This window comes from Salvelinus sp. IW2-2015, linkage group LG15, assembly GCF_002910315.2.
Source record: "Salvelinus sp. IW2-2015 linkage group LG15, ASM291031v2, whole genome shotgun sequence".
In the NCBI taxonomy this organism is placed as follows: Eukaryota; Metazoa; Chordata; class Actinopteri; order Salmoniformes; family Salmonidae; genus Salvelinus; species Salvelinus sp. IW2-2015.
The window spans coordinates 5380492-5397037 of record NC_036855.1 but is presented as its reverse complement, the minus strand read 5'-3'; the positions used below and the strand labels follow the sequence as shown (position 1 = coordinate 5397037).

The window sequence follows — 16546 nt, the reverse complement described above, 5'->3', positions numbered from 1 at the left end:
TTGGTAATCCATGTATGGCCATCATGTATGGCATCATTATGGCATCATGTATGGTATCATGTAGGGTATCATGTATGGTATATGTATGGTTATGTATGTAATCATGTATGGCATATCATGTATGGTATCATGTATGGTACACATGTATGGCATCATGTATGGTATCATGTATGGTATCATGTATGGCATCATGTATGGTATCATGTATGGCATCATGTATGGTAATCATGTATGGTATCATGTATGGATCATGTATGGTATCATGTATGGTATCATGTATGGTATCATGTATGGCATCATGTATGGCATCATGTATGGTATCATGTATGGCATGATATATATGAGCAATGTATGGTATCATGTAATGGCATGGACGCCTCATCCTGACTGTTAGGGTGTCACTGGTCTTACAGTTCCAGCTTGAATTGCCTTTGAAATCATTTTTTTTTGTTTCGATAGTTTACAGTATATGTGTTTGAGTGTAGAGCACGGTGGGCAGATTACAGTGTGACAGTCTGTGATGTATGTGTGTGTGTGTGTGTGTGTGTGTGTGTGTGTGTGTGTGTGGTGTGTGTGTGTGTGTGTGTGTGTGTGTGTGTGTGTGGTGTGGTGTGTGTGTGTGTGTGTGTGTGTGTGTGTGTGTGTGTAGCTGGATGAGACATTCTCGATGGTACTCAGCAGCTACAGCACTCCAACCAGTCGCCTTGGCGACCACCGAGAGGTCAACATCACGGTGCGCAGGAACGACGACCCCTTTGGGGTCATCGAGTTCATCCGTTCTGGACTGGCAGAGGCCATCAACGAAAGCAAAGGCTCCCAGTCTCACTCAGGTACAATGGAGCAGTGGAGGAACAGTGACTACCAACTATACAGCACTTTAGGACTATGTAGTATAACAAAATAAACGTAACAGGAAAGCAGTTGTGATCATATTTGAAGTAATTTTAATTATTTAAAAGAGGATGCAGTAGAGAGATGATAAAGGAACTAATAGGATTGAGTGTATTGTGAACAGTGTGTTATGTTGTGGGTCTGCTTGGCAGTGGCCTATCCCGTGATGAGGAACAGGGGTCGCTTTGGGGAGGTGTCAGTGTCCTGGGTCCTAGAGCCCCACATGTCAGCTGACGTCAGTCCCGTACAAGGATACATTGTGTTTGCTGAGGGGGAGTATATGAAAAACCTCACCCTCTTCTCTGTACCTGATGAGGTAAAGCTGTCTCTCAAACACAACGGTATCTGACCAACTACTACAATCAGGTCTCCTTGACATAATATACTGTGTGATTTATGTCAATAGAGTTTCATGATTTGGATGGTACTGTATCTTCCATCTTTTCTACACAATAGTGACAGTGGCTTGTTTCCCCATAAGATCCCAGAGGCAATGGAGAATTTCACCATCACTCTCCTTAATGCGACAGGGGGAGCAAGACTTGGGAACATACTCAACGCCAGCTTGCACATAAACAAAAACGATAACCCGATTTACTTTGCAGGTGAGGATCTCTTGGAATTGCATCATACTGTATGTTAAGCACTGGAGTTTTTTCAAGTTCAGCTGTGTATTGTCAGACATAAAGTGGTTATGTCAAGTGACATATTTTTATGCCAAGTGACATTGTTTTTATGTCAAGTGACATAGTTTGTCAGTTGACATAAGGTGACATAAGACTCTGTCTCTCTGTCCTTCAGAGCCTGTGGTTGTCAGGCTTCAGGAGGGGGGCGTGGCTAACTTCACCGTTTTGAGGGCTGGTCCGGCTGACTTTGTTGCCACGGTGATGTATCGCGTGGACTATGGCGAGGCGTCACCTCGTGACTTGGCCCCGCTGAGTAACAACACTGTGCTGGTGTTTGGCGTGGGACAATGGATGAAGAACATCTATGTAGTCGTGGAGGAGGACGACATACCTGAGACCGAAGAACCGTTCTATATCATTCTCTACAACACTACAGGTGTGGAAGGCTGACACGCTTTCTTTGCACTGAAACAGACAAGATATTTCTCCTGACCTCGTGATCTGAACAGGCAAAACTCTGAGCCCTAGTTTTAGCCAGTTGCTAGAATCTAGAATGTTGCCTGGTCTGTTCAGGTCACATGACCAGGAAACCCCCCCTGGCCATTCTTAAGTTTGATAACGTTCTATTCAATTACATTCTATACAATTACTCAATCTAATTTATACTCACAGTACAATAGCACAAAGTTACATGGGTCAAGTCATTTTGGAGGCAGCTGTAGTACGAATCAACCAGCCTCATTGCGTTGACTGTATTTCCATGTTTAGTAGCCAGTCTCTTTGACAGTTCTTTCTGTACATTGGTGAGTAACTGGGTTGATTAGCGTTGACTATGGTGACTCTGAAATGCCCTCCTAATCCCAGGTTTTTGTGAAACAGACAGGGATGAAAGGCTGTGGGGGAACTTAATTACTGAACTCAGACTCACTGCAGCACAAAGCCAGCCAGCCAGCCAGCCAGCTCACTACTCGCATATACGCATGGACCACTTTGATAGAAAATCCGTGTTGACTCACTCTGCTCCACTCCAAGCCTTAGTTTATAAGAGGACTCTTGTGTTTTGGTTGTTGTGGCGGACATCTGCATGCAGAACCCTGACCCTCTCTGCTGGGTTGCGGTGGTTACCGTGTGCTATGTTAATGAGAACACTCGTTCCTTTATGTTATGATATTTAGCATGACAATTACAATGTGGGTATTTCAAAGCAACCTCGTCTCTGTCTCTCTCTGTTTTCCTTATAAAAAGCGGAACCACATGCTGAGGACAGACTTAAAAGAGGTTATTTTAAAGAAGACATTTTCGTGTCGTTTTTTTAGCCAAAAAATAAATCAAGATGTTAAGTTCAAACAAGAACATCATATTATTTTGACTGACTTGAAGGATATTAAATGTTTCTCTCTTGTTCAGTAATTTGTTATTTAATAAAAACAGAGGGACATAGTTTTAACAGGCATTGTAAATGTTTTCAGTGACTGCATGCTTCGAAAGCGATTGGGTGAAAATATCTGACCTTGACACCCAGCAACTAACTGTGTAATTTCACATTGTGACCTGTGTGTGTGTGTGTGTGTGTGTGTGTGTGTGTGTGTGTGTGTGTGGGTACAGGTGACGCTGTTGTGTATGGGGCGGACACAGCAACAGTGGTGATTGAGGCCAATGATGAGGCCAACGGAATATTCTCCCTGGAATCGAGAGAGACGCCTGTGAAAGAGGGCAATACCAACAACTTCTAGTAAGGAACCCAAGCCCGAATACATCATACTGATGCTTACCCAGCCTCTGGAATAATTTAGCAGCTCTAACTAGAGCTGAGCAATTTGTGTTTTTTGAGATCAGTTTGGTTTCTGTTAAAATCACAGTTTTCGATTTCGGGTTTCAAAAATAGTTTAGAACATTACATGCAAATGCATTATGTGGGTTGAATGCTGTAACACAGAATAAAACAGTGCCATGATGGTAGTGACTGCCCATTACTGATTATCACTTATTAACCATCATTTATTCACATTACTTTAATTGAATAAAATAGTTAAGTTATTGTGTATATCACATGACTTATTTCAGTTGTTGTGTATATTACATTAGTTTTATTTGATGACTTTATTATTTCATTCCAAGTCATCATCTCATCTCTACAGAGCTGCTGCCTATGCTGTCTGACAAAATCACTATTTTAGTAGTTCTTCAAAGTAAATAAGGCATACTTTTATGACTGCTGAATACCAACTATCAATCACTTAGATCATGTATTTTCAGATAGAGATACCTCACGATGCAACTGCTCTCTATCCCTCTCAATCGCACATTCTCTGTATCTTCCTCTCCGTGTCTCCGCGCCCCACACAGATCGGACAGTAGGTGCGCAGTGGATTATGGTTATTGTAGTTAATTACCACATTTTCTGTGCTAAACTATGTCTAATATTGACCTGTTGGAAACTACAACTCCCCACTAGATCGCACAGTTTGGGCTTGATCTGATTTGTCTCTAGAGAAACCAAACAAAATGGAATTCAAATAATTGAACCGATGTCAGTTGTATTAGTTAGTTAGTTGTATAAAAAAACTAGAAATGAGACATTTCTGTTAATCTCTCAGAACTAGATCTAACCAAACTTCTTGAGTTGATGATCCTAGCAACTGCTGTAATAATTTAATCCGGGGCTGTGTCAGTTTGGGTCCTTGGGGGCCGTAGTGTCTGTGGCACTCTTCTCTCTCAGTCCCTCATACAGTCCTTTCATCTCCTAGTGTTATCAGGGCCAGGGGACACTTTGGCAACGTGACGGTGTTCTGGCGCCTTTATGCCAATAACACAGCCCTGGAGCCTGGTCATGAGTTCATCAACACCTCTGGCTCCATCACCTTCACCACGGGAGAGGAGACCAAGCCCATTGTCCTGCAGGCCATCTCAGACCAGCTCCCGGAGTTCAACGAGTTCTACGTCCTCAGACTCATCAACATCTCAGGTAGGGGAGGTGAGGGATGAGGCAGGTATGCTCCAGGTGAGTTATGTGGAAACAAAGCTGAAGTATCTTCTTGACTGGAACATCAACATCTGAGATTGCTACCCATGTTCTCTCAGTTGAAATGGGATGGTATGGGTTATTCCTGAATTACTCTGTGTCACATTACACATATTGTTGACATTAAAGCATTAACCATTTCCTTTCCGGTGATATTTCATAGGTGGTTACCCTGGCGAGGGTGGCCGATTGGCTACTACATCCCTCAATGCATCCGTCCTGATACCCTTCAACGATGACCCCTTTGGAGTGTTCGCCATAGCTGATGACAACCTGGACCAGGAAGTGGCTGAGGACGTCCTGTCAGAACTGGACATGTCTGATGTCACTTCCTTCAACATACTGCGGCGGCAGGGCACCTTCGGGGATGTGCGGGTTGCCTGGGAGATCGTATCTGACCGTTTCCCTCTCGGCCTCCCTCCTATGCAGGACCTCCTTCTCAGCGCCTTCTTCCCCAAGGAGGTGGAGCTCAGGCCCAACTCCAGGAGGCACCACTCAGGCACCGACGCCTGGCTCTTCTCGGGCCGCCAGGGGGCCTACGGCACCATCAGCCCAGAGGACGGGCTTGGCAACCTGGCTAACTTCACCTTCTCGGCCTGGCTGATTCCCAGGCTGGACACCAACGGCTTCATCGTGTCTAAGGGTAACAGTAACAGGACGTTGTACTATGGGGTGAAGGTCCAGACTAATGATTCTCATGTGAGCGTGACGCTGTACTACACAGCCCTGGGGGCCAACTACACCCAGGTGGCCCGGACCACGGCAGAGAGGTTTGTGGAGGACAACGTGTGGCTCCATGTGGTGATCACGGCGGGTGATGGGATGATTGAGTTCTTCCTGGATGGGAACCTCATGCCCGGAGGGGTCAAGAGTCTAAAAGGAGAGGCCATCACTGACGGTGAGTCCCAAGAATGTAATTATCTCTTAAAGACAGGAGTCTTAATTGTTATTAAGACAGGATCTTATGGGAGTGTCTTGTTTACTGTAGGAGTTACAAACTGAACAGGGATTCTACTCCACTAGCTAGAGTTCAATCCTCTTCCTGTAGCTATGACAACCACCTCAGTCCTGTAAAGGGCATATTATGTATCTGATTCTGCATAGTTCAATTATTTGAGTCAACGATAATAAAGGCATAGCTGTTAATTAAAGATGTCCAAAATGAAAAGTTTGAAAGGATTCTTATAGTTGTGTTATTGTGTAGGCCTAACCTAGACCCCCGACAACAGTAACTTTCATGAAGCCTCTCCACTGAGCTTCTTCACTCTCAGCAGAGACCTCACCATACTGTCAATGTCTTCATCAATCTGACGGCACTGGTGGTCTGTGAGTGAGCGCTGTGGGACCCTGCTCGTCTCCTCACTCTCTTGGCCCACATCTGGTCAGGGAAGCTCTAGTTAAAAAAACACTATGCATTCCTCCTCTCCCATTCCTCCTCTCCCATTCCTCCTCTCCCATTCCTCCGCTACCGTTCCTCCTCTCCTGTTCCTCCTCTCCCGTTCCTCCTCTCTCCTTCCTCCTCTCTCCCTCCTCCTCTCCCATTCCTCCTCTCCCATTCCTCCTCTCCCATTCCTCTCCCAATCCTCCTCACACACTTCCTACTCTCCCATTCCCTCTCCCATTCTCCTCTCCCATTCCTCTCCCATTCCTCCTCTCCCCTTCCTCTCTCCCTTCCTCCTCTCCCATTCCTCCTCTCCCATTCCTCCTCTCCCATTCCTCTCTCCAATCCTCCTCTCCCCTTCCTCCTCTCTCCTTCCTCCTCTCCCATTCCTCCTCTCCCATTACTCCTCTTCCATTCCTCCTCTCTCATTTCTCCTCTCTCATTCCTCCTCTCCCATTCCTCTCCCAATCCTCCTCTCCCCTTCCTCCTCTCTCCTTCCTCCTCTCCCATTCCTCCTCTCCCATTACTCCTCTTCCATTTCTCCTCTCTCATTTCTCTCTCCCATTCCTCCTTTCCCATTCCTCCCTCTCCTATTGTTTGGACTTACAGAGACTCAGCAATGCTTGAGCGAGCGCTTAGCCACCACACTGCTGGACATTGTTACAGGCAGATGAAAGCTGGCTGCAGTTTTCGTTCTCCCCCAATAACTAAAGACAATTTGCTTTCTGTAGCCCCCCCCCCCCCCACGATGGGACTGTCTGTTTCAATGGCTCTTCTTGGGTTAACTTCAATCAAAGGGATATACATGTAAACAACAGACACGTCCCATACTGTCAACTCAAACAGTGTTCTATTGCTTTGTCTGAGGGCTTTGTTCATGGTTCATGGCGAGCTTCCTCTATTTGTCAATTTTTCTGCTGTTGAAATGCTCGCTGGGGGTCTGTGTGTGGTGAGGGGGAGGGGCACTGTAGCATTAATGAATCAGTCTGGAATGGATACACTGTACAATACATGCTTGTCAGCTTCTCTGTATACAAAAATCATTTTGTTTGACAGCAGCATGATCACCTACTGCTTGATGTTTTTCTGAGTGTATTCTTCTACCTCCTGTGTGTGTTGCAGGTTTAGCTCCGGTGCGGATCGGCTCGGACCCCTACGGAGAGGAGCGTTACACGGGCCTCCTGCAGGATCTGCGTCTCTACCACAGCAGACTGACTCGCTCAGAGATCCACGAGCTCCACGCGCAGCCCGCCAAGACGGACCTGATGAACATCTCTGGCTACCTGCAGTACAGGCAGGACGAGAGGCAGAAGGCCTTTGTGGTGAAGGTGCGGGACGACAAGGAGGAGGAGGGGGAGGAGGTGTTCTACTTGCAGCTGGTGGCGGCCCACGGGGGGGCGCGCCTCCCCCTCCCCCGCCCCACCGCCACCCTACGGGTGATGAAGAGTGACAACGCCAACGGCTTCTTTGGCTTCACCGGCACCTGCATACCAGACGTAAGACACACACACACACACACACACACACACACGGGTCGCATTAGCTTTCGGAAATCTGCATTTTCAAAACGCAGAACATAAAAAATCTTAGTTTTGAACCATTTCACCTGGGTCTTATACTGAAAGTCAACAGTGTTTTTTTGCTTCAATAGAGTGATCAGGGGCAAGCAACTCGTTTTTCTTCACACAAAATACATTAGTGCAACACATTCGGCAGAAAGTACAATGCTATTTGGCTATTTAGCTCACAAGAACATTAACTTACAACGAAAAATTAAGGTATTTTTTTGCAAAAACTATGCATGGACTTCACATTTATAATAGTTATCATAGAAAGAATGTAGCCAGCTACATTTCCTGATGTTTTGCTTGAAGTTAATAAAAACTACACCGGATGAAAATACCAGAGAAAAGTATCCTACACATCGGTCAGAGCGCTGTCTGGTGATCCAATGAGGAGCGCAAAGATATTTCATCCTGATGGAGAAGTGCAACTGAAGCACAAAATTAGTCCTTTTACATTCATGATTTCGTTTGAACCCTGATTGAAGCCGAGCAGAATTTACAATAAAAAGCATTTTAGATCTGCTTTTTAAAAAAACGCAGCAATATATTTATTTTGCGTTTTATCTTTCCTTTTCTGCATGAAAAACTTACCTATCTTACCTGCTTTACAGTATAAATGAGACACTATTGACACTATCGAGATGAAATGTGGACCCCACTTGCCAACTGCAGTCATTCGTACAGCTCTGAACTTGACTAACACATCAGCAAAATGATGTAAGAAACACAGCACACTGGAGGACAGCACATTATTGTCACATTCTCTGACTAGCTTTCATCCAGCATGTACCCTGAGAATATGGATATTTGGTTACCTAGAAAGACATGTAATTGAAGCCAGTGGTTTGTGTGTCCTCGTGCATATTTAACCAGCGTTCACGCCTGGGTGGAGGAAGTGTGCGCTCAGCCCTTTAGAGAGACTGGACACATGGCATCTCTGATGGCTCCTCTCAGGTAGAGCAAAAGGTGATAGACCAGCCGTGTTCATTCCTGTGGAAGTAGAGTCCCAGTAGCACAACAGGTGGTAGACCAGGGAATGGCATTCCATCAGAACAAGGGTCCCTCTAATTCTGCATGGGGACAAAGGGACTCAGAGGCATGTGGGGCTATCGGGTGTCTCTTTGCAAATCACATCATGACTCTGCAGGAATTAGAGGAGGGCTGTCCATGAAAGCGCAAAGGTACATTTTTGGAATGAGTCGTGTCAGTCTTGAATTGATAACAAGTTTGTGATGTCTTGTCAGAGTTTGTCATCAAATTAAAGTTTGTTTACAATTTTGATGTGTGATGTGACAATATGGTTTAAAATGTCACAATGTCTGGTTGGTTTAGGGAGCATCATTAACAACCAGGCTCTGTGCCTGTCTTTTCTGTCTTTTCTCTATGGCCAGACGTCAGAGGAAGGCTCCACCATCTCCTGTGTTATTGAGCGGACGCGCGGGGTTCTGGACCACGTCTATGTGAACTACACGGTCACTCAGCTTAACTCAGACAGCCAGGCTCCGGCCCACCAGGACTTTGCCAATGCCAGCGGCTCGGTGCTCTTCCTTCCCGGTCAGCGCTCTGAGGTGTGGGGGAACAACCAGAGTTACACACACACAGACACAGACACAGACACAGACACAGACACAGACACAGACACAGACACACACACACACACACAGACGGCTCTGGGAAGACTACCAATGCACTCCTCAATCACACATGAAACAGGGAAACCCCACTGAACAATGAGCATGCTCCTTGGTACACCTGTAGAGTAACACTATATATACACACACACACACACACACACACACACACACACACACACACACACACACACACACACACACACACACACACACACACACACACACACACACACACACACACAATATACAAACACACACACACACACACACACACACACACTGTACATACACTCACACACATGCATGCACACAACCACACTGAAAGGTCAGACAAACAAGTCAGGAGAAATGTTTTACCATTCATCTACATTTCTGGCCATATTTCATCCCAGAAAACTATTTTCTTCCACTCAGTAGTGTTGTTAACTTCTAGCCCCACCTAGTGGCTGAGAGGAATATGTTGTTCTGGTCAACGGTGTTTGCTAATGATTAGGCTTAGCTTCAAATCCACTCCAGACACTACAGCCTGCAAACAAATACATTATGAATATCCACACATATCTACGCAGTTAATTTTAGATTGAAATCTTGACTATCTCTCATGTGTTATGACATCATCTCCCTGCGACTCCCAGGTCCTGAACCTGCTGGTGTTGAATGATGACACCCCTGAGTTCGCAGAGTCCTTCCAGGTCACTCTGGTGTCAGCAGAGTCAGGCGATGGGAAGCCAGGCTCCACCCCCACCAGTGGGTCCAGCATCAATCCTGACCACTCAGCTACCAGTGTCACCGTCATGGCCAGCGACCATCCCTACGGTGCAGGGAGAGACACACAAACACACACACCCCTGTGCCACCCCAGTAGAACCTCAAACTGATATTCACATCAAACTGCCTCATGCCAATTCTCATCCAGAGTACATGAATCAAGAACTGCAGATATCTGTAAAAACACATAGTTGACAAACACAAGAAGTTCTGCTTATAAGCTGTTGGAAATAGGTTCAGTTTGTGGCATAATGTAAAAACACTGTAGCAAACTGCTGTTGGTGTGAGTCAATCATTAACTGTTGATATACATTTGTCACAGACACAATTAGATCACTTATAGTTATGGATGTTCCCGTTTTATGAATGTATCAGTAATATGTCATGTATTGATCCCCTCGCTGATCGTCTCTGACCAGGCTTATTGTTCTATGAAGCTAGATGAGCAGCTGTTGTGAGTACTGGTCTCCCTCTCTCCCAGGTCTGCTCCAGTTCCAACGGAGCCTGCCGGCTGAGGGCATAATCCGCCCGGCAAGAGAGCCTGCCCACGTCACGGTCAACGAGGATGATGGCGAGGTTCGCCTGCTGGTGGCCAGGGCCCAAGGCCTCCTGGGAAGAGTCATGGTCGGCTACAGGACCTCACCGTTTACCGCCGCCAGCCCCGAGGACTATGAGGTAATTTCCTGCCATCCTTGTACTGTAGATCAGCATCTCAGACAGACACAGGGATGGATGGTCACTTGACCATTTTTCAAAAAAAATCTCCTAATACATGAATGATGCATGATTTATGATTTAGGAATGTGTGTTTAGATATGATTTTACCCGTAAGAACGTCCTATTCGATACTAATACTTGGCTATGTGCTGCGCTTTTATTTTGAAAAGATTAAGAGAACAATAAGGCATACCCTACATAATGTTTGAGTCACCAGACTAACTCTTTTGATGGCTGTTTGAGAGGTTGTCACTAGACTAACTCCTTTGATGGCTGTTTGATAGGTTGTCACTAGACTAACTCATTTGATGGCTGTTTGATAGGTTGTCATTAGACTAACTCCTTTGATGGCTGTTTGAGAGGTTGTCACCAGACTAACTCCTTTGATGGCTGTTTGAGAGGTTGTCACTAGAATAACTCCTTTGATGGCTGTTTGATAGTGAGCTTGTGCTAACTCCCCAAGCTAACCCCTTGTTCCCTACCTACTCTGCCTGCACCTGTTCCATGGCCCATACAGGACTCAGACGGCATGCTAGACTTCTTGCCAGGAGAACGCTTCAAGTACATCAGTGTGACCGTCATAGACAACCCCGTCCCTGAGTTGGACAAGGTGTTCAGAGTGGAGCTCTACAACCCTGACGGAGGAGGTAAAACAAATACCATTGATTGATTGATCGTCCAATTGGTGATGATCTTCTTACCACCTCTTCTCTTGTTTCTGATCATTGTAAATAGTCCACCTTCCTATCCTGTAATCATATCTTTCAGTGTTTCCCATCCCTGAAATCCTGCTCTAACTGATCCTTTGCCTGTGTTCTGCAACTTTGTGTGCTCCCGTGTGTTCCCGTGTGCTCCCGTGTGCTCCCGTGTGCTCCCGTGTGCTGTACTCTGGTGTGCTCCTAAAGTGGGTCAGTTCCTTCGAAGTGAAGGCAGTGGCAGTGGAGAAAGTGACACTGACTTCTTCCTCTTGTCCTCTCACCACCGTGGTAAGACCACCTCCCCTACACCTCCCTCCAAATACCTCCCGTCCTTTTAGACTGTCCCTCTCCTCCTAAGCATATGTATATATTGTTGGGAGAGGTGTTAAGTCCTCTGTAGTTCTTACCCTACTCTGATAAGGCCAGGCTCTGTGTGTGTGTGTGTTTGCACGCTTGCGTGCATGCGCTTGTCTTCGCGTGCCTACGCCTCAATGTGTGCCTTTGTATGCGTGTGCGTGTGTGCTTGCGTGCCTTCGTGTGTGTGTGTGGAATTAAAATTTCAATGGGTCCAGTGAGCAGTGACCGGGGAGAGGGATGTGGGAAAAGCAAATAGGCATTCTATTGAGATGAGGGTAGCAGTGGTCAGTGGTGAACAGAAAATGTCCCAGATCCCAGGGATCATTGTTTCTCTGTAGGGGTTCACCCTCTACCTTATTAAAAACCCACAATGCACTGCAGTGTTCAGGACTAGCATTTCAAGAGGATCAATAGGATTCAATTGGAATTCAGTTCTACACAGTGTGGCACAATAGGAAGCAGTCATTGATTTTTGGCTATGAAAATAATGACAGGGTTTACAGTGTGTGCTACTCCCCTGGCTGTCACACGTTGTGTTGTCCCTATAGTTAAACACCTGTATGTCTTTCTAGCCAGCTTGGGAGTTGCCTCCCATATCACTGTGACCATCGCTGCCTCTGACGACGCACACGGAGTGTTTCAGTTCAGCCTGGACTCTCTGTCTGTCAATGGCACTGAGCCTGAGGAGGGACGCAGCATTGTGCTGCTGCAGGTCAGTGTGTGTTTGTGTGTGTCTCTGTGTGTATCTCTGTGTTTCAGTGTGTGTGTGTGTGTGTGTGTGTGTGTGTGTGTGTGTGTGTGTGTGTGTGTGTATCTCTGTGTTTCAGTGTGTGTGTGTGTATCTCTGTGTTTCAATGTGTGTTTCCTGAGTGTATCTCTGTGTGTGTGTGTGTGTGTGTGTGGTTGTGTGTGTGTGTGTGTGTGTGTGTGTGTTGTGTGGTGTGTGTGGTGTGTGTGTGTGTGTGTGTGTGTGTGTGTGTGTGTGTGTGTGTGTGTGTGTGGTGTGTGTGTGTGTGTTGTTGTCTATCTCTGTGTTTCAGTGTGTGTGTGTTTACTCTACTCTCTCTCTGGGCCCCCCTCTAACCATCTCAGGTGATGCGGTTGTTTGGTGCCTTGTCCAACGTAACTGTATTCTGGGAGGCTGATGTCAGCTCTGAGGAAGACCTCATCAGCAGGGCCGGGAACATCACTTTCCACGTGGGCCAGACCAGGGGGGAGATTGAGCTACAGGTGGCCCAGGACGAGGTGCCGGAGCTGGACAAGAGATTCGGTGTGTCCCTAGTCAACGTCTCCCATGGGCGTCTGGGTGTGAGGACTGAGGCCACTGTGACCGTGCTGGCCAGTGACGACCCCTATGGAGTGTTTGTGTTCTCGGAGAGCAGCAGGCCGGTCCGCCTGCCTGAGGGCCACACCCTGGTCACCCTCACCATCTACAGGCAGAGGGGGCTGATGGGAAGGGTGCGCGTTACGTACGGGACCCTGAGTGAGGCTGACGCCGCCCCCTTCATGACCCCGGGGGTGGGCCGGGCCAACGAGGGGAATGACTTTGTCCCCCTCCTGGAGTCGGTGGTGTTCACAGCCAATCAGAGTGAGGCTAAAGTAACCCTTCGAGTGCTGGATGATGAAGAGCCTGAGAGGGATGAGTCTGTATTCATGGAGCTGATCAGTGTCAATCTCATAGGAGGAGGACAGCATGAGAGATTAAGTAAATCACTGCAACATGTTCACATCACAACTATGAATATCCAGCCTTATACATGGTCAACATACGATATATATATATACACATACATACATAGATATATATATACACTACATATACAAAAACGAATATATATATATATATACATATACAAACACTATATTTACTATCTTTCAAAAGTTTGGGGTCACTGAGAAATGTCCTTGTTTTTTAAAGAAAAGCAAATTTTTTGTCCATTAAAATAACATAAAATTGATCAGAAATACAGTGTAGACATTGTTAATGTTGTAAATGACTATTGTAGCTGGAAACCGCAGATTCTTTATGGAATATCCACATAGGCGTACAGAGGCCCATTATCAGCAACCATCACTCCTGTGTTCCAATGGCATGTTGTGTTAGCTAATCCAAGTTCATAATTTTAAACGGCTAATTGATCATTAGAAAACCCTTTTGCAATTATGTTAACACAGCTGAAAACTTTGTGCTGATTAACTTCTCTGCGCTACGGATCCCTTTAGCGGGATAATTTTCCTAAACAACCGCTGAATTGCAGGGCGCAAAATATTACTAAAAATATTTATAATCATGCAATCACAAGTGAAATATACCAAAACACAGTTTAGCTTGTTGTTAATCCACCTATCGTGTCAGATTTTGAAAATATGCTTTGCAGCGAAAGCAATCCAAGCTTTTGTGAGTGTATCAATCAATGCTAGAACAGCTAGCCCCAAATTAGCATGGTCACGAAAGTCAGAAAAGCAATAAAATGAATCGCTTACCTTTGATAATCTTCGGATGTTTGCACTCACGAGACTCCCAGTTACACAATAAATGTTATTTTTGTTCGATAATATTACTTTTATAACAAAAAAACGCCATTTGGGTTGCGCGTTATGTTCAGAAAACCCAAAGCCTCGTTCCGTTCGACGAAAATTCCAAAACGTATCCGTAATGTTCGTGTCAAATGTCAAATGTTTTTTATAATCAATCCTCAGGTTGTTTTTAACAAACATAATCGATAATATTTCAACCGGACCGTAACCTATTCAATAAAAGAGAGAAAGAAAATGGAGAGCTACCCTTCTCGCGCGCAGGAACTAATCAAAGGACACCTGACTACTTTTGAAAAATCTCGCTCATTTTTCAAAATAAAAGCCTGAAACTATGTCTAAAGCCTGGTCACAGCCTGAGGAAGCCATTGGAAAAGGAATCTGGTTGATACCCCTTTCATTGGAAGAAAGACGGGCAAGGAAACACAGATTAAATCACTTCCGGGATAGATTTCCTCAGGTTTTCTCCTGCAGAAACAGTTTTGTTATACTCACAGACAATATTTTGACAGTTTTGGAAACTTTGGAGTGTTTTCTATCCTAATCTGTAAATTATATGCATATTCTAGATCTGGACCTGAGAAATAGTCCGTTTACCTTGGGAACGTTGAGTGTCTGGAGTATCAGCATTTGTGGGTTCGATTACATGCTCAAAATGACCAGAAACAAAGACCTTTCTTCTGAAACTTGTCAGTCTATTCTTGTTCTGAGAAATGAAGGCTATTCCATGCGAGAAATGTGTTCTACTCCCTTCACAGAACAGCGCAAACTGTCTCTAACCAGAATAGAAAGAGGTGTGGGAGGCCCCGGTGCACAACTGAGCAAGAGGACAAGTACATTAGAGTGTCTAGTTTGAGAAACAGACGCCTCACAAGTCCTCAACTGGCAGCTTCATTAAATAGTACCCGCAAAACACCAGTCTCAACGTCAACAGTGAAGAGGCGACTCCGAGATGCTGGCCTCTGTACGCCTATGTAGATATTCCCCATGAAATCTGCCGTTTCCAGCCACAATAGTCATTTACTACATAAAGAATGTCTACACTGTATTTCTGATCAATTTTATGTTATTTTAATAGGCAAAAAAATTGCTTTTCTTTCAAAAACAGGGACATTTCTAAGTGACCCCAAACTTTTGAACGATAGTGTACATGCATTATATATACATACATTCATTCACTATATATATGTACGCTATATATACATACACTATATATATATATGTATATATATACATTCACTATATTTAAACACTATATATATATATATACAGTTGAATTCGGAAATTTACATACAGTTAGGTTGGAGTCATTAAAACTCGTTTTTCAACCACTCCAGAAATTTCTTGTTAACAAACTATAGTTTTTGCAAGTCGGTTAGGACATCTACTTTGTGCATGACACAAGTAATTTTTCCAACAATTGTTTACATACAGATTATTTTACTTATAATTCACTGTATCACAATTCCAGTGGGTCAGAAGTTTACATACACTAAGTTGACTGAGCCTTTAAACAGCTTGGAAAATTCCAGAAAATGATGTCATGGCTTTAGAAGCTTCTGATAGGCTAATTGACATCATTTGAGTCAATTGGAGGTGTTTCTGTGGATGTATTTCAAGGCCTACCTTCAAACTCAGTGCTTCTTTGCTTGACATCATGGAAAAATCTAAAGAAATCAGCCAAGACCTTAGAAAAACAATTGTAGATCTCCACAAGTCTGGTTCATCCTTGGGAGCAATTTCCAAATGCCTGAAGGTACCACATTCATCTGTACAAACAATAGTACACAAGTATAAACACCATGGGACCACGCAGCCGATATACCACTTAGGAAGGAGATGCGTTCTGTCTCCTTGAGATGAACATACTTTGGTGTGAAAAGTGCAAATCAATCCCAGAACAACAGCAAAGGACCCTGTGAAGATGCTGGAGGAAAACGGTACAAAAGTATCTATATCCACAGTAAAACGAGTCCTATATCGACATAACCTCAAAGGTCGCTCAGCAAGGAAGAAGACACTGCTCCAAAACCGCCATAAAAAAGCCAGACTACGGTTTGCAACTGCACATGGGGACAAATATCATACTATATCATACCTGTCCTCAGGTTTGATGAAACAAAAATAGAACTGTTTGGCCATAATGACCATTGTTATGTTTGGAGGAAAAAGGGGGAAGCTTGCAAGCCGAAGAACACCATCCCAACCGTGAAGCACAGGGGTGGCAGCATCATGTTGTGGGGGTGCTTTGCTGCAGGAGGGACTGGTGCACTTCACAAAATAGATGGCATCATGAGGGAGGGAAATTATGTGGATATATTGAAGCAACATCTCAAGACATCAGTCAGGAAG

General features: G+C 44.9%; 1 protein-coding gene across 1 annotated transcript in view; it reads left to right on the top strand.

Moving 5' to 3' along the window:
• The window catches only part of LOC111973957 (adhesion G-protein coupled receptor V1-like), a 248282-nt gene that overhangs the window by 26556 nt on the left and 205180 nt on the right, over positions 1-16546 (top strand). Inside the window, 15 exon segments of the mRNA XM_070446866.1 lie at positions 650-830; positions 1044-1207; positions 1373-1496; positions 1693-1953; positions 3123-3249; positions 4265-4482; positions 4703-5437; positions 7043-7416; positions 8877-9053; positions 9755-9935; positions 10369-10562; positions 11122-11251; positions 11510-11590; positions 12232-12371; positions 12752-13364. Of these exon segments, the coding sequence (XP_070302967.1) occupies positions 650-830; positions 1044-1207; positions 1373-1496; positions 1693-1953; positions 3123-3249; positions 4265-4482; positions 4703-5437; positions 7043-7416; positions 8877-9053; positions 9755-9935; positions 10369-10562; positions 11122-11251; positions 11510-11590; positions 12232-12371; positions 12752-13364 (3700 nt within the window).